General features: G+C 53.2%; 1 protein-coding gene across 3 annotated transcripts; it reads right to left on the bottom strand.

Moving 5' to 3' along the window:
• Positions 1-1,996: 1,996 nt before the first annotated feature.
• On the bottom strand, positions 1,997-14,224 carry LOC114488221 (C-type lectin domain family 18 member A-like). 3 transcript variants are annotated; one of them, XM_028501899.2, is made up of 12 exons: positions 13,844-14,221; positions 13,132-13,223; positions 10,933-11,172; positions 7,322-7,419; positions 6,781-6,902; positions 6,499-6,606; positions 5,779-5,871; positions 5,295-5,401; positions 4,581-4,710; positions 4,185-4,281; positions 3,157-3,248; positions 2,496-2,646 (listed from the first exon to the last, which is right to left on the bottom strand). In XM_028501899.2, exons 1-12 carry the CDS (start codon positions 13,980-13,982, stop codon positions 2,609-2,611), a joined length of 1,356 nt encoding a protein of 451 aa, XP_028357700.1. In that variant the 5' UTR covers positions 13,983-14,221; the 3' UTR covers positions 2,496-2,608. The 3 variants fall into 3 exon arrangements, with proteins under 3 accessions (XP_035868093.1, XP_035868094.1, XP_028357700.1); XM_036012200.1 differs by lacking the exon at positions 4,185-4,281 and having other exon boundaries at positions 1,997-2,646; positions 13,844-14,222; XM_036012201.1 differs by lacking the exons at positions 4,185-4,281; positions 5,779-5,871 and having other exon boundaries at positions 1,997-2,646; positions 13,844-14,224.
• Between the last annotated feature and the right edge of the window lie 8,436 nt (positions 14,225-22,660).

Genomic DNA, 22,660 nt, shown 5'->3' on the forward strand with positions numbered 1-22,660 from the left:
AGCTCACCCGCCTCCCCTTCAGAGTCTCCCCAGGACAAAACTGACTTGGGGGCCGCTGAGAACTTGCTTCTCCAACATGTTCCCAGGTGAAGTCGACGCTACCGGTGCGAGGAGAACCGCAGCACTGTGCTGACTCCAGACGAGGCTGCCATGGGCTGTTCAGGTAGGACCTGCTCACTGCCGCCTCCACCCACGAGCCCTGAGGGGGCTCCGCAGGCGAGCCCTTTGCCGTGGCATCCAGAAATACACGACGAGGGACAAACAGGAGTGGCAGGAATGCTGATAGGAACGCTGCAGCCAAAGGGGGAGCCGGTGCCCAGGCGTCAGAGGCTCCGCAGGGCCCTGGGCTGCCAGCGCTGGCAGCCGGTGGAGGGGGTGGTGCCACGAGGGTGGCGCCTGTGTGGTGGCTGCGGGAGTGCATGTCGCAGTCCCTGCGCCTGCAGCGGGGCGTGGGAGTCCACCCAGGCTGGCTTCACAGCGGGACTCGGGCCGCTGTTTCTGGCCACACAGGTGCCCGGCCCCGCTCTCTGAGTCTCCCCAGGATCCTGTGACCAACCATTGTCCTTTTTCCGTTTTTAAACTGAGGTGAAATTTTCATAACATGAAATCAGTCCATCCACAGTCGTGACTTCTCCAAGTCCCACACGGATCTCTACAACATGTCTGTCATTCCAGAATGAAACCTGCCCTCGGTGAGCAGCTACTCCCACTCTCCTGCTGCCCCTGCCAACGCCAATCTGTTCTATTTCAACAGATTTTCCTGTTCTGAATGTTGCATATAAATGGAATCATACAATATGTGACATCTTATGACTAGCTTTTTTCACTTAAAATAACATTTTCAAGGTTCCTCCACCTTGTGGTATGCATCAGTACTCCATTCTTTTTAGTGGCTGGATGATATGATATGTACGCACCGTGATTTTCCTGCGCACGCATCCGCTGGTGGGCGTTTGGGTTGTTTCTACCTTTTGGCTATTGCGGATGCTGCTTCTGTGAACTTTGTGTATAAGAACTCGCATGCATTCTTGTTTCCAGTTCTCTTGGGCATGTGCCTGTGAGTGGAATTGCTGGGTCACATGGTAGTTGTGTTTAACTTTTTGTGGAATCGCCAAACTGTTTTTAGCAGTGGTGGCACCATGTTACACCCCCGCCAACAGCGCACGAGGGCTCTGGTCGGTCCCCAACCTCATCAACAATTACTGTCTGTTTCTTTGGAAACAGCTGTCCTAATGGCTGTGAAGTGGTGTCCCACTATGCTTTGGTTCGGATTTCCTAGTGACTGGTGATGTTGATCACTTTTCATGTGCTTGCTGGCCACTTGCGAGTCATCTTGGAGAATATCTATTGAACTCTTTTGCCCATTTTATTAATTTTTTTATAGTTTACATATAATAAGATACATTTATTTCAACTGTAAATTTTGATGAGCTTTTTTTAAGGTTTTATTTATTTATTTCTAGAGAACGAGGAAGGGAGGGAGAGAGGGACAGCAACATCAGTGTGTGGTTGCCTCTTGTGTGCCCCTTACCTGGGACCTGGCCCGCAACCCAGGCAGGTGCCCTGACTGGGAATCCAACTGGCAACCCTTTAGTTCAAAGGCTTGTGCTTAATCCACTGAGCCGCACCAGCTGGGCCTTTGTCCCTTTTAAAATCATTGTCCTTAGGATCACTTCCTTTTCTGCTTTGATTAGCCAGAGCTGTTTCTATAGGTTGCTGCTAAGACCTGTGATTGGTACTCTTCCCATCCCTCCCCACCCCCCACCCGTAACCCCAGGCCACACTTCTACCTCCAACCAGCAAAGCAACTCCCCGTGAGCACACAAGGGCATGCGATGCGGCACATTTTGGACAGAGGTAACAGCACCTGCCTGGACCCTCCGGCCACTGCAGGGAGCGGAGGGAGACGGGGCCACAACAGACCCCGGTGTAGATGATCACAAAGAAAGAGGAAACACGTGGAGCAGGCAGACAGCTCAAAGGGACAGCGTGTGAACAGAAACACAAGGCCAACAGAGGCAGTGGTGAGGGGAGCTGGGGCAAGACGTCGGGGATGCAAATGAGGCTTCAGCATCTATGTGTTATTCAGGGCCTGAAGCCTCCAGAGGGCAGCCTGGGTCACGTGGGTGAGCAGGGAGGAGGCTCGGGCGGGCAGGAGGCACTCTGAGCTTCGGGCTCTCTCTGGTCCTCCAGGGTCATCCTGGCTCCTCTGAATTCCCCTTCGAAACGAGCATTCACAAGTTTGTTCCATAACTTAGTTTAATCTTTTGTGGGCTGCATCCTGGGCCACTGGGAACTTCCATCTGCCCCAGAGGGTCCAGCCCAGATGGAGGAGAGCAGTCTCAATCTCGTCTGCCCCTGACCTTGGCTCTTGTTTCACCACCTGACTGAGGCCCATCTCCCGGATCAGAAGCAGACTGAGGGGCCCCAGGCTCCCCTCCCCCTATGCTAGCCTCCCTAATGGCCCCGCCCCCTTCCTGCAAGGTCTGGGACCTCTTCAGATGTTGGGCTTGAGGTCTGGGCCTGGCCCCTGTTCCAGAGACATGGGCAGACAGGCAGGCAGGGCTGGTGCACCCAGGCAGAGGCAAGGGAGAGGAGTGGCTGAGCTTCAGGGCCCTGGGCCCCAGCGGGAAATGTGCTCCTGAGCTGGGAAGGAAGAGAACAGAGCGAGGCTCGATGGCAGCCCAGGGAGTCCTGGGAAGCGGACCTGCACTTGGTCCAGAAGTACCCTTGGCCATGGTCCTGTGTAGCTCCAGACCCTCCCAGCAGGTGCTGCTGGGAGCTGGCTCCAGGCCAGGCTTCCCCTCTGCCTCCGGCCAGAGTTCACTGGGCTCCAGAGAGTCAGGTGACATTGAGGAGCCCAACAGGCCCCCCAGGGAGCAATTTCAGCGACAGGAGGAAGGGACATTGGAGAAAGCCGGGTCAGGCTGCGCATTCAGTTGGGCCACTGGGTGAATGCCACGCTCGGTGAGGCTGTGCTCGCCTCTCTTCATGGGGCCTCAGAGTTGCCCGCCTGGAGCAGGGTGTTCTCAGTGGCCCTGTGGGCCGGAACACTCTCCAGGCCTGTGGACTGGATGTCCTGGCCGACTGGGTGGGGCCTGGCAGCCACCCCAGGGGACAGGGCTGCAGGGGCGGGGGCCGTGGGAGGACCCTCACCGAACTGGCAGATGTAGCGGTTTCGGGTTCTACAGCGCTGGTCGTTCCAGTTGAAGGCGGCCGAGGCCTGCAGCTCCACACAGTTGCCAAACCTGCGGGGCGGAGATGCCAGACCCTCAGAGCGATGACGTCAGGAGTCTGGGAGAGGCTTACTCCTCTGTCCCAGCAGACCCCCTGCATCTAAGAGGCCTCAGTGCCTCCGTCCTGCCCTGCATCCTTTCCTGCGAATGGGGCTTCTGGGAGCCAGACCCAACCCAAGATCCCTCTCCTGCTCCCCAGACCACCGCAGCTCTCCCCTGGGAAGCCGGGAGATCTTGGCACACCCCCTACCTGGGGCGGCAACTCCGCCCACCCACTGCCAGCGCTCAGCCACACCAGCCAATGGGGGGGGGGGGGGTGGCGACCCACAACAGAGAGGCCCAGGTGTTCCCTCCCAGCAGGGAGAGGTGTGCCTGGGTGCCAGAGCAGGCTCACTGCCTCTAGGAGGTGGGCCAGGGGCACAGGCCTGGCTGCTGCCTGGGAGGTAGAGGGAGGGTTGGGTGAGATATTTGGAGTCCTTGGGGGCCACACAGCCTGACCGCCTCGACCCCTGTCACCCCTGCCCTGGGCATTCCTGTGACTGTGAAGACCAGGGCAGGGCTGCCTACGTAACAAGAAGGCCCTTAGCACAGGCTGGCTGGCGGGTGGGCGGATGTTGTGTGAACAGGAGCAGGGGGCCGGACAGCTACAGAATTCGGGAGTTGATGCACTGATACAGACCCAGGGAAGCAGGGGGTGGGGATGGGTAATAGAGGAGGGACCATGGATGAAGCCTTCTTGGGTTCCTTTTTTTACATGAACACCTGGAGGCCTGGGGTGTGCCCCACCTCAGCACCCAGCTGGGCCCTGACTTCCTCCGCACCTGGGTACCAGGTGAGGCTCAGACCCAGGCAGCAGGCTGGGTGGAGGTTCTTCAGTGGCAACTGCAGGCTTAGCGAGCAGACTCAGGGGAGAAGGTGGGCCCAGGGGAGGGGGCACCCCAGACTCACCCCTGGTTGTCAGGCTGCCCAAAGGCAAAACTGGTGAAGGACTGGTGCTCCCCGGTAGACCAGCGGAAGGAGTCCTTGGAGGTCTTGTAGGTGAGCCCTGGGCCGGGGCAGTCGAGGTTGGCCCCACGACCCAGGAAAGGAGGGCCCCGAGCCCCGAGCCTGCTGCCCAAGGCCTGTCTGGCCCCAGCCCCCAAGCCCCCTTCCCTGCCCTTCTGGTCCCCCTTGTGGTGTTCTCTCTCTTGGGCTCTCTCCCCAGGGAGGGGGTTGCAGCCTGACCCCCACGCTGGGCTCCCAGCCCTCTCCACACCCTCCCTGTCAGCTGGGGGTGCTCCGGGTTCCCCCTGCCCCTGGCCCAGACTCCTGGAGCACTGCAGGGCACCCCAGCCCCATACTCACCGATCCAGAAGTTCCTGGTCTCAAAGTCACTGTCGGTCACCTCGTTGGTTGTCTCCAGGCGGCCCAGGTAGAAGGCGAGGATGTCTTGCACCTTCTGGCTCTCGATCTGGGCGAGGACCCCGCCCTTTCCCTGCAACGCCCGCTCTGGGTCATGCCCACGGGGGCCCCAGGTCTCAGGCCAGCCCTCCTGCCACCCCACTGTGGCCACAGACAACAAGCGGGGTGCTGGGTCCTCACTGCCCCACCACAGCCTCCTGCCTCGTAGAGCTGGTCCCCCCTCCCCCTCCCCACCCCAAGGGTCCAGACTGACAGCGTCCTGCCATTGGAAGGGTTTGTTTTACCTGCTTAGTGCCTTAAATACGTTTGATTTGCCTGTCAGCATTAATAAGTCTAGAGATGGCAATGAAAATCTGGATTTCTGGTTCTCCTAAAACGGTCAGTTCTGGCCTCCCCAAACCTGCTCACCACCAGCAGGTGGCGCTGAGTCAGCACAGTTCCTTAGATGGAGGTGGGTGGGGCCTCGTCCCGGGTCCCTCAGCGCATTAAGTGACCTCATGGTTTCTACCGGCCTCTGAGTGAACCCTGCTTTATGCTAATGATGAGAATCGGGTCAGAAGATGTCGAAGGAGCCATCTCTTAGTCCAGCGTCCCTCCATTAAGACCCTTGCTTGAGACCGTGGGGCCACCCCTGGGAAGGCAGGGGTCAGCTGTCACCTGGCATTTCATCTTGGCTCCGTAATAGGTGTCTGCCTCCGAAGACACCATGAAGCAGTCCCCGTCGATCCTCAGGTCACAGGAGTGGAAGGGAAAGTGTACCCTGGCTGGGGAGGGGGGAGCCTGAGTGTGTGTGGGGGATCTCCTGTCAGCGCGGTGAACCCGCCCACCCTGCCAGGGAGCTGAGCTCACGGTGCCACCCGCCGGAGTGTGGGCCGGGTCAGTGGTGTGCGGGTAAAGGTGTGACAACCAGCTCTCTGCCTCAAAGTGAAACTTCTGATTGGTAGCACTTGCCAATTTCTGTGGTGTAGATGCCCACACCCTGGCTGGCTTCAGGCTACCAATGTCACTGAACATGGACTTGGGAAGAGATGTGCACGACGGGCAACCCTGAGCAGGTCTGAACAGGTCTGAGCCGGATCCAGCACACCAGCGAGGGGTCCTGGGAGGGGCCGGCTCTTGGGGCCCTCGGGTCAGGACTCACTGGCGCACTGGGCTCCCCCGTAGCCCACGTCGCAGACGCAGGAGCACTCCTCTTCCCGGAACCGGCCGTGCACGCACTGCACGCTGCACCGCACTGCCGGGAGGGCCAGGGAGAGACCGAGCTGGGCATAGCCCGGGGGCCCCAGGCTGCCCCTCCCAGGCTGTGCACATGCAGGGACTGGCGGCCACAGGGAGACCGCCCTTCTGAGGGAAGGAACGCTGCCCCCGTGGCGCCTTCGGTTTCTCCTCATTGTAGAGAGAAGCACACTGGGGTTTGGGAGGTGACCTGCCTGGGGTCACAGCTGGGGAGGGGAGACAGTGGGAGAAGAATCCACTTCTGAATCCTAATTCTGTCTTCCTCCCCCCATCCAGAGCCTATGGGGCTGGTGGGAGTCCACTCTGAGTCCGCTGCACAGCTCAGGGTCCGGCCCGTGGGCAGCGCTCAGTGCGAGCGTGCTGAATGACTTCATGCCCAGTGAGGACCGGCACGTTCACAGTCAGAGCCCCTCACACACTCGATGCTCCCTGGAAACTCACTCAGTGAGTGCAGTGCAGCCGCTGGACACACTACAGAAGCGTGTGTGTGTGTTTGCGCACAAGAGCGTGCCCATTGCACTCAGGCCCTCTGCCCCCCCTGGGGGCTGCCTGTGTGTGGGGGGCCTGGACTCCCCTCGCTGGGTCCCTCACGCTGTTGTGATCTGGAACCCCAGGAATGCCTCACCTTGGCAATACCTGCCCGTGTAGCCAGGGGGACAGTGGCAGTGGCAGGTGCTGATGTTGAGATGCCCGTGGTTCCGGCAGCTCATGCGGCACGGGTTCCTGGGGACCTCTGGCCAGAGAAGGAGGGAACTCTGGAAGGAGGCCTCCAGGCAGGTCGTCCCTGGGTGCAGAGGCCCAGGGCTCCTGGGACCGCCCCGCAGGATGCAGCCTCCCTCCTCTCGTCACCAGATCAAACTCTCCTACACCCACCACCCAGGAGGAGGCAGGCAAGGTGGGCACTTACCACAGAGCCCCCCTGCGTGGTCCCAGGCTTTGAAGCAGCCTGAGATGCTGGCCGTGCAGAGCGAACACCAGGCACCCTTCTTGTAGGGGACGATAGTCTTCCCGTTGACCTCCCAGTTGCCTCTGTGAGAATAAGCACCAGAGGGCTGGAAGGGCCTGGCCCTCGGCCAGGCAGGGGTGGGCCTTGCTGCCTGCCCCAGCCATCCCTTCAGCTCCTTCTGGCCCTGCCCGGGAGCCAGGGAGCTGGGTGAGACTGGGGGGTTTCCTAGGAAAGAAAAGAGGACCTCCAAACTAATACTGGGTCAGGTCACTCCCTGAAGCCGGTAGTGCTTCCAGAAAGAGGCCTCTGAGGAGACCACATTCTGCACAGCTGCAATCGTGGGTGCTGCCACCTGTGCACCTGATCCCTGACCCCCTTCTGCCCTCTCCCACAGGGTTGGACCAAGAGGTCAAGGCCTTTTGGGTGAGCGGGTGGGCATCTCCCCTAGGGTGAAAGTGTCCTGCCCATGCCAGCCCCGACAGCGCAGCGTGGTGGGGCTTACCCGGGGGAGTAGGCGCAGACAAAGGCTTCCATCTCAGCCTGGTGCCCAGAGCAGGGGTGTCGCCCGCAGCCCAGCTGGCTCGAGGTGGCCCACACAAGCTGCGGGAGACACAGGACTCAGAAATCCTATCAGGCCACCCCCACTGGCAGTCTGGGGCCAGCAGCACAGGTGATGCTCACCTGGGGAGGGAGGATACAGCTTTGGCCCCAAGCCAGGCAGACAGACAGCTCCCTCCCCTCCCCTGGGGCCTCAGGAGTAACCGCCGTGATGGGTGGGGCTATAGGATGGGTGGAAATAGCCTAGGAAGGCTTTCTGGGTGGGGGTGGGGGTGGGGAGCAGGGGGGTGAGGGGCAGCAGATACCTGAAGGGAGGGGAAATTGTGGATTGGTGGAGGAGAGTCAAAAAAGAAGGACTTCGGCATGAAAGGCCTTGTGACAGACTGCAAAAATGGACACACTTCTTGCTTCAGCACCCCTTTAAATGTGGCTTCGAAGCCTTTGCATCAACAGAAGGACTCTTTCCCCAACACTGGCCCTGTGGCTTGCAGCGGAGGTGATATTGGGCCAGTTTTGAACCTAGGCCTCAGGAGACCCTGCAATTTCTACCCTCATAAAACTGCTCAAGCCACCGTGTGAGCAAGGCTCCTGGCGGGTGAGAGCCCTCCTAGGGCAGAGATTGGGGCCACACTAGACAGCCCAGCATCTGGCCAACCCGGCAGCGGATCGCAGCTGCGTGAGTGGGCCCAGCCAAGACCAGAAGAACTTCCCAGCTGCTCCCAACCCAAACTGCCCCTACAGAATGGTGAGATGCTAAATTTGGAGGTAGCGTGGGTTGTGCAACAAAAGCTAATGGATATAGGTCTTTAATAGTTTTCAAAACTTAGATCTAAAATCTTAGAATCAGTGACAACTTGGAAATGAGAACAAGTGGTCAAAACACAGGCAGAGCTCAGCACACTCCGGTAGCCACTTAAAATGATAAGTATGAGACAGGGAGAGGCGAACGTGTGGTCATACGTATGTGCCCAACAATGAAAGAATATACATTCTTTGCAGGAATTCATGGCATCCTTGCCAACACTGACCCCTCACTAAACCTCAGAGCAAGATTCATCCAGCACCAAAGAACCAATGTCCTGCAGGCCATGTTCCAATTCTGTGCAATGAAATCTACAGTAAGGAATTTAGGAGTAAAGAAGAAAGCACAGTTTGGAAGTTTAGACACACATTTCAAAACCGAAGACAGCATCCTGACGAAAAACAGGACACACGGACCCTGAGTGATGCCGGGAACGCTGAGTGCTGGAGCTCACGGGGCACGGGTGGCGAAGTTTAGGGAGAAATCTACAGCCTTAAACCCACAAAGCAGAAACGAAAAAGACAAAACTGATGAGCTGAGAACCCAAATGAAGATTATAAAAAAGAATAACAGTAAATTGAATAAAATCAAAGAAAGAAAATAGTAAAAATGAGAACAGAAATTAATAAAAATTTTTAAATGAAAACAAACAACTAAATTGTTAAAATACAGAAACCTCTGGGAAAATTGGTCAAGAATAAAAGAGAGAAGGCAAAAATAAACTTGGAATTTTAAAAGGACATTCACTACAGACACAGTAAATACTTTTAAAATCTCTGGTAAACAAGGAACAATTATGAAGCTCGATTTTGTTCTCTCGAGGTCACCATCCACCGCTGTTTCACTGTGCGGATTCAAGAAGCTTATATCACATTTGTGGCTGAATGTTAGTGAGAAGCTAGCTACCAACTCATTTTTTCCATTACCAATTCATTTTTTTAAGAATCTGAAATACTAAGAGTTCTAAACATCAAGATAAGAAATGGCTATTGTTTATAACTAGCTCATAAAATAAAATTTGCAACAAAATTTTTAAAAAGGAACAGTTATAACCAATCAATTGGAAAACATAAAATGGACAACTTCCTAGGAAATAAAACTTTCTCTGAAAGAAAGAGAAGAAAATAATCTATGACCATTTCTCAAAGTTGGGTCAGTAATTAAAAATCCACACATACATACACTTACACAAAACAAACAGAAAATAGAACAAGACACAAATAGTTCTAAAGGAGAGTGATAGCAATAGAAAACGAGGCAAAGCTTTCGACCCATTTTATGAGGTCAGGATGACACTGCCATCACCCAGGTAAGGGCAGTACAAGGAAAGAAAATCAGAAGACAATTTCACTATCAAATAATATTTAGCAAACCAAATCCAGCAATGAACAAAGCCAAAACAGCACACACACACCCCCATCACATTATCCCACATCAAACAACGTGCAAAGTGGGCAGATGCTCCAAGTATTTAACAAACAGTAGGCAATCAGAACAGACACTGGGCTGGAGCAGAGAGGAAGGGAAGAAGGGAGAGAGAAACACGGATTTGAGTCACTTAGTTATGCGCTCACCGGTTGGTCTTGTGTGTGCCCTGACCAGGGATGGACCTGCAACCTCGGTGTATCTGGACGATGCTCTAACCAACTGAGCTACCCCGCCAGAGCAGTCATTTTTAGATATATATACTTATTTACAGATAAAATTGCCCTGGCTAGTGTGGCTCAGTGGATTGACTGCTGGCCAGTCTGGGCACATGCCTGAACTGCAGGCCAGGTCCCCGGTGGGGGTGCGTGAGAGGAAGCCACGCATTGATGTTTGTCTCCCTCTCTGTACCTCTCCCTTCCCCCTATCTAAAAATGAATACATAAAATCTTTAAAAAATTGTATGGTATATGAACTTAGTTTAAAAATGATGGGGGAGGGGCCCTGGTTTGCGGCGGGAGTGCAGGTGGGTGATCGATGGGGCAGAGCCTAGCCGGCAGGTAGGCACAAGATCCACATGACCCAGCCCCTCCCCTTCCACGTGTGTCCTAGCGAGACGCCGGGTGCATGCGCACAAGGGGATCGGAACTAAGATGCGTGCATTCCTGCATGACTTTTAATAGCAAGCAAGTAAAAATAACCTAAATGCCTGTAAATTTCAGTGTATTCACAGTGCATCACCCATTTGGTAGCTGGATCATGCAAGGAAATATTATAAGCTGGTCTGGAGTGATAAACATAAATAATGCAAAAGGAGACAGAGAGAGCACTATGTGAGAATTAATAACAAACGACCCACCTGCACAAGTAGAGAGGGTAGAAAAACACTGTCACATGCAGTAAAGGTATGAAAACACGCTGGAGATTTTGCCTGTGTTTTTCGTTGTTTTCCTTAGCACCTAAACAATGCCAGAGATAGAGGAAGAAAAACAGAGGAAGCATGCTTGGGAACAGCCACCGGGGTGTCAGGGGAGTCGCCTCTGTGGAGGGACACAGGGAAGGGCCAGGGCAGGGCTGTAGTTGGGTTTAGATGTCGTCGCTGTTTTACGGAGATGAGAAACAAACACGGGTCATGTCTTCTAGTTCTACGTAGTGGGTAAGAGGGAGCCCGTAATCTAATTTATGTTTGAAATATGTCATATTTAAAGCTGGAAAAAAAGCAAAACCATGCAAATCGGAGGAAAAGCAGCCACTAGTTTTAAGACAAACTAGCCACTCTGAGCCGACCCCCGCAGCTCTGGGGCCTCAGAGCTGGTACCCCGCCTCACCTGGGTGTAGTGGGTACAGGTGGCATTGTGGGCACACTCGGCCGCTGCGTGGCTGTACCACTGGCCCTCCTCGAACCACAGGCCCACCACCTGGACGAAGGATGCGGAGCCCACAGGCAGCAGCTGCACATTCCAGCCCACGTGTGAAGTGGCCAGGCGGGTGGGCCCCAGGCTTGGGGCTGGGCCGCCACAGAGGGCGGCCCTGGCTTGAGCCTGTCGGGCCAGGCTCTCACTCCAGTCCTGGGGGAGGTATAAACAGAGGCATCAGCGGGGCCCTCTCCTGCCATCTCCCGCATGTTCCTAGGGCGGCTAGTCCTGCAAAGAGAGCCCTGGGCCAGGTGTCCTGCTCAGCTGCTCTGGGCGGGGTTTTGCCCACTCTGCCGGGGGCAGGAGAGGCCAGATAGGACCTGCGCGGAGCTCTCCAAGGCCTCCTGGAAAAACCCGGGGCTCTGTGTGGACCCCCAGCCTAGGGCCTGCTCCACCCTGGCTTCAAGCCTCCATCCTCCTGACTCCTGTGGGGGCACCCTGTGGCCCTGACCATGGCACCACCACCCCGAGGGGGACACGGGCTCCTGGGGGCGCAGTGCCAGTCCCGGATGGGATGGGTTTCTGCAACAGTTTTCCCCACCTGGCAGTGTGAGCCCTGGGCAGCGCCCAAGCCTCCCACACGGGCTCTGTGTGTGCTGCCCGCTATGCCTGGCCCTGGCCATTGTCAGAAAGGCTCAGCGGCTCCCCCTCCGCTTCCCCTTGATGCCAAAAGCTGCAGCAGCCCTGCCTCTGTATCCCATCCCCCACCCCGGCCGTGGGGTGTTAGGGTGCCAACAGGAAAGGAGGACCGGTGAGGGTGTTAGAGGCCCTGGGCCCCAGTGCCCTGGCGCCGGACAGCAGAACTCCTCCAGGGCAGGTCTAATCTGCTCTCCCTCCCCAGGCATGAGCTGGCCTTCCCCCGGCTCCGCCCAGCAGCACGCCCTTGGGAAACAAAGCCCTCTGTAGTCAGGATAACATGCTTCGCCCCAACTCCATGCCCCGGGCCTGCCTGGCCACCTCATTACAGCTGTGTGGCCTCCAGCAGTCACCTAATATCCATGAGACTCAATGTCCTCATCTGTAAAATGGGGACACCGAGGTACTAATAATCTAAGATTGCCATGAGGATTAAATGGATACAGGGAGGCGAGTGCTGTGCCTGGGGTCTGACCCAGAGCGGGCCCTGGGCAGGGGCCACAGTGACTCCACAGCTGACGAAGCCTGGAGCTGGGGCCCCCTCGGCAGCCTGAACCACCCCCCCAGGGCCTCGGCCCCTCTGGACAAAAGCCCGAGGAGCTTCCAGGGGTGCCCAGGGGCAAAGTCACAGGTGTGAGGGAGGCCAGCGGGGACTTCATTTACGGGGACTTAATTTGCGCCTTTTATAGAATGCCGTTTTCTAAGGCTTTTGCTGACCAGCTGATTGGGAGCACCCCTGCACCAGAGGCTGGGGCTGGGAGTGTGGGGAGGGAGAGTGGGAGCCAGGACCTGGGCCTGATGGAGGGGCAGGACTGCTGCAGAGCAGGAAGAGGGGGAGAAGTGACCCCCTGCTGTCAGCCTGTCCCGCCCCCACTCGTGGGAAACTGCCCTGGGAGCTCCCAAGGTCACCAGCGCTCAGCCAGCCTCAGAGAAGTTTGTGGGAGGCAGCCATGGGGAACCCTGCCGCCCCAGCCTGTCTCTTCTTCACTTCTTGGCTGTTCACATGGTCTGGGGCCGCTGGGGTCCCACACTACAGGGCCAGAGTTTCTGGGCTTCAGGATGGCACCTCCAGCTGCAAAGCCTCAATCAGGGCTGTTGGGAAACCCACCTGCTCCAGCCCCAGCGCATGAGCAGGGAATTTGGAGGGGCCCCTCCCAGGTGCCCAGACGAACTCATGGAGAAGCACTGGGTCCTGGTCCCACACAGGCCCCCTCCTGGCCCCCAGCCCCTCCATCCTGCTGGGACTCCTTTGTGAAGCTCCTCCTTCCGTGCCTCTGGTCTCCAGGACAACGGGGATGGGATGTGAGGAGAGGCCAAAGGACTGCCTTCTGGGAAGCAGGAGACTGTGGCGCCCCCAGACACCAGGCTGGGTCCCCTCTATGGGCTAGGTGACCTGGCGCCCATGTAGCCTCCTGAGCCCTCTTCAGGGCTGCCCCTCCAGCCACCCGCTCTGGGACCCCGGGCTGGGGCACTCACCATTCTCCGCATGTTGGCCGCAGGGGGCTGCACCCGGCTGCGCAGGCGGTTGTGCAGGGAGAGGATCAGGAAACTCTCCTTCCTGCTCAGGGCTGGGGTGGGAGACAAGGTCAGGCCCACCTGAGCGGTGGGACTTGGGCCCGTCTCCTGGGCAGTGGAGTGGGGGTCACCATGTGAAGATGAGAATGCAATTCTCATCTTAAGAAATAAGACCTGAGGCAGGATAGGAGGATGGCGTGCATGTGTGGGAGGGTCTGGAGCAGAGGGGCGGGGGAGACTAAGAGGTGGAGAGGTCGGGCTGAGACAGGGACAGGTATAAAGGAGCCTGGGCAAGAGCTGGGGTGGGCGAGAGAGCCGGGAACAGGGGCTGGGGGTTCGGTGTGAGGAGGGGGCCAGCCCTGGGCTTGCAGAAGTTCAGGGGCTCCTCTCGTCCAGCCTGCCCTCCGAGGGCCCCAGCTGCAAACCCCAGGCTGTATTCCTTCTTGACCTCCCAGCCCGGGCCCACTCACTCCCTTTCCAGCCCAGCCCACCCTGTCCTCCTCCCCAGCTCAGCCTCCCCAATCAGTCTGGCTCCCAAGACTGTCTAAGGGTCACTCTTTAAACCACACCAGTATGCCCAGGGCTCAGGCCTGGAGCTAGCTTCCAGAAGCCCCCTCGCTCCCCTCTGCAGAGGTCATAGCTCCTCTACCTCTTCTGACCCAGGACCCCTTACCTCCAGACATTGGAGCCTGCTCCTCCCACAGCTGGAGCGGCTGCACCTCTGCCCAGGCCATGCCAAGGAGAGCCAGGAGCACAGGCAGGAGGCCAGGCCAGCGGCCCCCCAGCCCAGGGGAGGGCTCCAGCCGTAGCATGGGGCCTGTAGGGAGATCCGGCAGGAGCGGGCTCAGCCGTCCAGCGTCCAGCTAGCTTCACAGGCTGGATGGAGCTATTCACAATCTCAAGGAGTCAGGCTGGGCTGGCAGACAAAAGGAGGAGGCTGGTGAGTAAGCAGTGCGTCCAAACAGCCTCCCATCCGGGCTGGCATGAAAAAAGACTGATAGCTGCAATCCTGGCTGCCCCCCCCGACAGCCGCCCTGCAAACCAAGTGGTGTGCACTGACCCCGTGGCCCCTGCTAATCATTGCAGGATTATTAGAGCCCTCGGGGAGTCTTGGAGACCTTGCTGATTGGCCCACAAACATTCCAGGGCTGTGGATTAACAAATGGTGGCCATGCCCCGGCTGGGACAGTGTCCTTCAGGCCCATCAGTGGCTTTGACTCCCAGCCCCAAACCCAGGCAGGAGGCGGGAGCCACAGCAGTTTGCCCTGTGGACGGGCAGGAACTGGGCAATACCCCAGGGGAATTCTTCCCTTTCTTGGGAAGCTGGTCCCAACCCCCAGCCATGAATTAAACATGGGCAGGAGGTAACTGCACACCAGACAGGTGCCACCGGTGGGTGTGGGCACTGGGGCCGAGGCTGTAGGGAAGTGGGCAGGGGCTGCCCCTGAGGGAGGAAAAGGGTGTAGGACAGTCTGGCGGGCGTGAGGGGGGCTGGGCCCCACTCCATTCTCTTCCACCCCCTCCCACGGGACTGTAGGCCAGGAGAGGGCTAGACCAGTGGGAGGAGAGCACGTGACACCCTTGGCTGACTCCAGTCCTGCTGAGAACAGGTCGGCTTCCAGACAAACAGGCGGTGTAGTTGGGGGCCGCGAATTGTGGTGGTGCTCTGGGCCTGGCCGTGGCCTACGCAGTCCCACCAGAGTCCGTGGAAGCAGATCTGCGCCGCAGCTCACATCTCTTAGAGAATACGAGGCCGTCCCGCAGGCCACAGGCAAGCATCCGCCCTCCCCACAGGGCAGGTCAGAGGTTGCTCAGCCGTGCCAAAGGACAGCCAGGCAAGCCGCTTTTCCCTGGGTTTGTGTGTCCCCTGACCCCTAGGCTGGCACCCTCTTGGAGCTGGGTGTCAACTTCCTGGAAGCTCTGCTGAGATGCAAAGGGGGCTTGGCTTTCTGAGAAAACACTGATGGAACACAGATGTCACCGTGGGCACTGGGGAGTGGGGCAGAGCCAGGCACAAGGACCCCTGAGCCAGCCTGGGTTGCAAGCCGCGTGCAATAGCCAGGGCCTCGGGGGTTTCTAATTCCTCAAATGCATGGCCAGACAACCTCCAACTTATCCCGTCTGGATCTCAGCAATGCTTAATGATAGCAACCTTTTTCTCCAGGGCTTGCACATCATGTCAGGTGTGTGAGTTCACGTTAGTTGCCACGACAAGCCTGTGCAGTCGTGGTGCCCATTTTGTAGACGAGGAAGCTTAGCATGTCCAAGGGACTTGCCTAGGGCGGTCTGACAAGCACATGGCGCGTGGCAGCTGGTGCAGGGGCCCTGTCCCCGTGCTCCCTGACACTGGTGCTGGCTGCTGCAGTGTCCGTCTCGGCCCCTTGAGTCCCGTTTCCACAGCCCTGCTCTGTGGTAACAAAGGACCCAGCTCCTGCCTCTGGGCTTCGGTGGTGAATGTGGCTAGTTCTTCCGTAACACGATGCAGACACTTGAGACAGGCGGTAAGAAAATGTATTTTTGGGCCTGGAGTGGAGCGACTTTTGAGGGGCCCTGGCTCACACTGCAGGAGGGTCATGGTGAGCTCAGCTTGAGGAGCAGCTGAGTGGATAAAACCCCAGGCCAGACATCTGAGGGCCTAGGTTCTGACCCAGGGTCTGTATGACACTGAAATTGTCCCTTCTGCCCCGGGCCTCAGTGTCCAGTGGTGTAAAGCAGGGATGACAGCCTCTGCTGGGCTCCCTAACCAGGCACCTGGGACAGTGCATCTTGGTTTTCGTGGTGTTTCCTCACGGGTCCAGACTTTTCACAGGAGCCGGCTGTGTGGTCAGGGTGGGTTTTGAGAGTGGGTTTTGAGAGTGGGTATCCCCTTTCTTGCAAGACAAATTTCCCCAATAAGCAACCTCTCTTCTTATTTGTTTTAACAAACAGCACAGATTTGTTTTGTTTGTTCTGAACTTCATGTAAACAGACCCACAGAATACGCATGCTGTCAGGCCTGCATGCCTTTGCTGCACGTGATGTCGGTGAGATTCGCGCATGTTGTTGCCTGTGTCAGCAGGTTGTGTTTGTTTTTCTTGTTCATCTTTCATTGCTGGTAGTATTTCATATTTTCATTCTCCTATTGATGGACATTTGAACTGTTTTAAATTTTAAAAAATATTTATTTATTTATTTAACTTTAGAGAAAGGGGAAGGGAGGGAGAAAGAAAGGGAGAGAAACATCGATGTGTAGAAGATACATTGATCACTTGCCTCTCACATGCCCCCAACTGGGGACCTGGCCCCAAACCAGGCATGTGCCCTGACTGGGAATTGAACCGGCAACCTTTCAGTTCACAGGCTGGCACTCAGTCCACGGAGCCACACCAGCCAGCCCTTAAGCTTTTATTATCAATAAAGTTGCTATAACTATGATTGTACAATTTAAAAAATGTTTTAAATAAACATCTAAAAAAGAAAGAAAAGACGAAATTACCAAATCAGGAAGAAAGAAGGGACATCATCACAACTGACAATACAGACATCAAAAATGTTGTAAGAAAATATTAAGAACAACTTTATATCAAGAAAACAAACAACGTAAGCACAATGACCAAATTTCTAGAAAGATAAATTACCAAAATTGACTCAGGAAGAAATTGAAAATCCGAATAGACATATCATGATAAAATAAATTAAATGAGTGATTAAAAATCTTTCCACAAAGAAAAGCTGAGGTGCAAACGGCTTCTCTGGTGAATTCTATCAAATATTTAAGGAAGGAATAATGCCAATCATACATAAACTTTTTTGGAAAGCAGAAGAGGAGGAGAAGGAGCATTTCCCAACCTGTTCTACAAGGCCAGCATTGTCCTGGCCCCAACTGGACAAAGACATCACAAGAAAAGAAAACTGTAGATCAACATCGCTCATGAATATAGACACAGAAACCTTCAGTGTAATTCTGTAAAACTTAATCTGGCAATGTACAATGAGGATTAAATAGCATGACCAGGCAGGATTTATCCCAGGAATGCAAGGTTGGTTTTAACATTTAAAAATGAATTAATATAATGTACTGTATTCATAAAACGAAGGACAAATGATCACCTCAAAGACACAGAAAAAGCATTTGATAAAATCGCAAACTTTTTCTTTATGAAAATTCTCAACACGCTAGGAATAGAAGAGAAAATCCTCCCCCGACAGAGGGCCCCTGTTATGGGCTCGATTGCCATGCCTCGCCCGCCCAATTCCTTTGTTGAAGCGCTGGTGCCAGTGTCTCCGAATGTGACTACATCTGGAGACAGAGTCTTTAAAGAGGTAAATAAGACCCGGGCTTGTGTGGCTCAGTGGACTGAGTGCTGGCCTGTGAACTAAAATGTCACCAGTTTGATTTCTGGTCAGGGCACATGCCTGTGTTGCGGGCCAGGTCCCTAGTGGGGGCGCGTGAGAGGCAACTGATTCATGTTTCTCTCTCATGTCGGTGTTTCTCTCCCTCTCTTTCTCCCTCCCTTCCTCCCCTCTCTCTAAAAAATAAAATAAATAAATTTTTAAAAAGAAGTAAATAAGGTTAAAAGAGGCCATTGGGTTGGGCTCTAACCCAGCATGACTGGTGCCTTTCTAAGAAAGAAGAAGAGGTGGGACACAGACACACAGAGAGAAGTCCGTGTGCAGACAGACACAGGGAGAGCATGGCCATCTGTAAGCCTAGGATAAAGGCCCTCAGAAGAAACCAACCCTGTTGACACCTCGATCTTGGATATCTGGCCTCCAAGAACTGTGAGTAAATAAAATTCTGTTGTTAAAGCCACCCTGTCTGTCGTAACCTTGTTGTGGCAGCCCTAGAAAGCTAACACAGCCCCTCTTAAAACTCTGCAGCTAACCTCACACCTAAGGGTGAAAGATGAAGGTTAGAAACAGGGTAAGGGTGTCTACTCTCCCCACTTCCACTCAAAAGTGTACTGTGGGATGTGCCATTAGTGCAACAAGTCAAGAAAAATTAAAGACACCCCAATTAGAAAGGAAAAAGTAGAACTGTCTTTGTTTGAGTATGATATGGCCCTGTATACAGAAAATCATAAGGAAATTTTTTCAAAACCTACTAGAACAAAGGACTCAGGATACAAAATAAATGTATGAAAATCAATTGTATTTCTATAAACTAGTAATAAGAAATCTAAAAATGAAATTGAGAAAGCAATTTCATTCACAATGACATCAAAACAAATAAGACATGAATACATAAGACTATAAAACATTACTGAGAGAAATTAAAGAAGATCTAAATAAATGGAGAAACATTCATGATCAGAAGACTCAATATTGTAAAGATGGCAATCATTCCCAGATTCACCTACCAGTTCAGTGCTATTCCTATCAAAATCCCACAGCCTTAAAAAAAACCAACAACAAGTGTATCCTAAAATGTTTGTGGAAAGGCAAAGGAATTAGAATAACCAAAACAATTTTGAAAAAAGAAGAATTGGAAAACTTATTTATACTACCTGATTTCAAAACTTGCATGAAAATATAATAATCACAATCATATGGTATGGAAAAGGATAAATGTATAGACTAAGGGAATAGAAATAAATGGTTAAATTTATGGTCAATTGACTCTTGACAAAGGTTCCATGACAACTCAACGGAGAAAGGATAATCTTTGCAACAAACAGCTCTGGGACAATTGGATGCCCACATGCAAAAGCATGAATTTACACAGTTGCTTCATACCTCCCACAAAACGCATTTCAAATGGGTCCCAGATGTACATATAAGAACTAGAACTATAAGAGATCTAGAGAAAATAATAGGAGAAAATCTTTGTGAACTTGAGTTAGGCAAAGATTTTTTTGGATCTGACATCAAAAGCACAATTCACAAAACAAAAACTTGATAAAATGGATTTCATAAAAATTAAAAACTTTTGGCTGTTAAAAGACACCACTATGAAAATGAAAAGGTAAGTCACATATTGAGGGAAAATACTTACAAATCATATATCTGAAAGAGGATTTACATACACCACACAAAGAACTCTTTCAACTAAATAATAAGACAAACAACCAATTAAAAACAGGCGAAAGATTTTAGTAGACATTTCACAAAAAAAGACATAAGCACATGAAAAGGTGCTATACGTCATTAGTCGCTAAGGAAATGTGAATTAAGCCACAATGAGGCGCCATCCCATACCCAGTGACATGGCTGTAGTCCACAAGACTGACGTCACCAGCTTTAGCGAGAGGTAGCAAACTTGGGATCTGCATACATGCTGGTGACAATGTGGGATTGTACAGCTACTCTGGAAAACAACTTGGCAGTTTTTTTAAAAGTTAAATGTATCCTTACCATAAACCCCAGAAATTCCACTTTCAGTTACCTGCCCAGGAGAAGTAGACACACATGTTCACACAAAGACACGCACAAATGACCATGGCAACACCCTCCATAGCAGCCCAAGGCTGAAAACACCCCCACTGTTCACCGGAACTGATAAATGGTGGTAGATCCATGTCATGGAATGTCATTCGGCAATAGAAAGGAACAAAATTTCCCCCAGCTTTGTTGAGATATAACTGACATGAAGAGGAACAAACTTGATCCATGCTGCATCGTGAATGAACTGCAAATGCCTTTACCTAAGAGCATGAAGTCAGACACAAAAGGTGATGTATTGCATGATTCCATTTGTAGGAAATTTCTAGAAAGGCACATCTCTAGAGCAGAAAGCAGGTCAGTGTTCGGCTGGGGCTGGGAGTAGGACTCCCACTGACTATAAAAATGCGTGAAAGAGCATTTTGAGGTGATAAAAATGTTCTAAACCTGAATTGTGGTGATGGTCTCACAACGCTGCACATTGATGAACAATTATTCAACTGCACATAGACTACGGGTAAATTTCATGGCATGTAAAATATATCCCAATGCAGCTGTTTTCAATACAAACAAACGTAGGAAGCCCTAGCCAACTCACTTCATGAGTCCAGCAGTGCACTCACACCAGAACCAAAAATATTACAAGAAATATTTAGGATTAAGTATACTGATGTCTACTATCTACTTTGAAATGAACTAAAACCAAGAGAGATTAATGAATGGACATGGGGATGAATAGATGAATAAATCTGTGATAACGGATGTTTAGTACAATGGTAGAATCCAATTCTTTCAACTTGGCAGTATATTTGAAATCTTTAAAAATGAAACGGGAGAAAGGCAATGTAATTCTAATGCACGGCGTGGTTCAGTGGAGAGTGACTTTGGTAAAGTCAAACAGTATAAATCATAATGATGTAATCCAAAAAGGAAAATAAAAACAAAATTAAAAAAATATGTGGCAAGTGGGGAACGAGGGAGAGTGTAGTGCGAGAGTGAAATCATCTTCCACTTCAGCAGAGAATATCTGAGCACTCTAATGCTTTCCTGTCGGACCAGGCCGGCTGCAAAGTCACGCTCTTGAGCAGCCGCGACAATTCCCTTCATCTTAAATTCAGGGGCTTGAGTCCAGCGACGCCCCAGATCCAAGTGTCTGAGGGTCCCCACCTCCAGAGCCTCTCATGGGAAGGGCAGTGGGAAAGAAAGGTCACATCCCTGTTTTCAAGGCTGCACCGAAGGAGCTGCTTCTCAATCCTTCCCGTGTCACAGGGGCCACACTGGGTTATCACCTCTCAGGGGAGAGGATTTTATTAGTCTTTTGGAGGTTTCTAACTAATCGTGCCATAGTGCAGTGCGTAGGAGGGGCCCCTAGCCAGGAAACCTCAATTCACATGACACAGCGCCACCTACTGGCCAGTTAATGAGGCCAAAGGCTGTAAATGAACCTGATCACTTGAGGCCAACTAGAGCGTTAGCTCCATCACAGACAGGCAAACAGAGCTTTCGCTTTTCACTTTTCCCAATTCGCTTCATCATCTGTTAAATGCCAGGCATATTGCTAGGTGCTGGGGTTTTAAAGAAGCCAAGTCCTCATCAAAAGGATTTACAGAACCAGTAGGGGAGAAAAACAACACAACATGAAAATGGTGCAGTGGGGACACCAAAAGGAGACCAGCAGTCTCCTGGGAGCAAAAGCCTCATTGACGAGGTGGTAGTGATCTTGGCCCGAGGCTTTGAAATTCTGGAGGCGTCTGCCAGGCCGACGGGAGGAATGGAGTGGGGTCGTTGGATGCGGGACTCAGAATGGTCCCACAAGCGCAGCACAACAGGAAATGGGCAGGGCATCCTGGTGAGCACCGGGTCTGGCACAGATCTCAGCGTGACTAGAGGAAGAGCTGCCCCAGGGGCAGAGGATGACCCGGGCGTCGGGCTCCAGCACCGCGTACTGCATGGACCGTGGCCAGCCTGGAGCCCCCTGCCGGTCCCAAGGTGAAGACTGTGTCTGCCGTGATTAAGATTCCGAGCACGGCCTCCTTCACAAGGGTTCCCGTGAGGGTGAGAAGCCAGTAAATTACCCAATGTGTTTTAGAAAGCACGTGTGGAGTGAGGACAGGGCGACCTGAGCGAGCATGGGGAAAACCATTTAAGAGATTATCATCACAGCAAGGGATGCTGACTCTGAACTCCAGGACGGTTCCTGGTGGGGTGGGGTGGCAGGCAGGGAGCAGAGAAGTCCCAAGAGAAGAGGGAAGTGAAGGAGGCCGGTCTGTCTGTCGGGCTGGGGGAACTGGAGGTAAGGGGAGAGGCCAGCGAGGTGATCAGATGACTCCCAGAATTCTGGGCTCTTCATCAGCTGGAAGTAGTAAAGGGGCAGATTTGGAAGACGAGACTGTTCCTGACATGTTAGCCTGTGGGGCTCCCACAGGTAGCTGCTCAAATATTAGTAGACAAGCAGAATAAAGACCATTGACTTCAAGGTTTGCAGTAGGTGAAAGAATTCCTTAAGGAGATGTAGGCCTTGGTTTCATAATTCCCGTATAACACCATATTAAAGGACCCTTTATGTGAGGCGCACAAAGGCTGCAAAACAAACCAGCCCAAAACCCAGTGCCTTACAACAACCATTTGGTCTCATGCTCACTCGCCTGCCAGTGACTGTGGTTTGGCTGGGCAGCTCTCTTTCAGGGTGTGGGTCAGTGGGCTTGGCTGCAGGCAGATTTTCAGGTCTGTTTCACGCGTCTCTCATCCTCCATGATACAGTGCCCTGAGTATGATGCCCTGATCTTCTTATGGGGGATGGCAAGAGTCCACAGGGCTAATGAAAATGCACAGTGCCTCTTAAGGCCTCGCCCCACACTTGTCCACCTTAAAAAAAGTCGTAGTGGCTTTGGCTGGCGTGGTTCAACGTATTGAGTGCTAGCCTGCGAACCAAAAGGTTGCCAGTTTGATTCCCAATCAGGGCACATGCCTGAGATTCAGGCCCGGTCCCTGGTTGGGGGTGGATCAGAGGAAACGGGTGTTTCTCTCCCTCTCTCCCTACTTCCCCACTTTCTAAGAAATAAAATCTTTTTTAAAAAGTCATAGTAGCTTAGTTGGTGGGGGCTTCATCACGCAAAGTTAAAGGTTGCCA

This window comes from Phyllostomus discolor, chromosome 12 (assembly GCF_004126475.2).
Source record: "Phyllostomus discolor isolate MPI-MPIP mPhyDis1 chromosome 12, mPhyDis1.pri.v3, whole genome shotgun sequence".
NCBI lineage: Eukaryota > Metazoa > Chordata > Mammalia > Chiroptera > Phyllostomidae > Phyllostomus > Phyllostomus discolor.

Bases quoted from the DNA above. Each gene is read 5' to 3' on its own strand.
- LOC114488221 (XM_036012200.1), bottom strand. From the start codon at position 13,982: ATGCTACGGCTGGAGCCCTCCCCTGGGCTGGGGGGCCGCTGGCCTGGC. The intron at 5,872-6,498 runs GTGAGGCATTCC...CCCTCCCGGCAG, and splicing joins CACGGGCAGGTATTGCCAAG to TGCGGTGCAGCGTGCAGTGC. The intron at 2,647-3,156 runs GTGAGGGTCCTC...CTTCCTTCCCAG, and splicing joins CCGCTACATCTGCCAGTTCG to CTCAGGAGCACATTTCCCGC.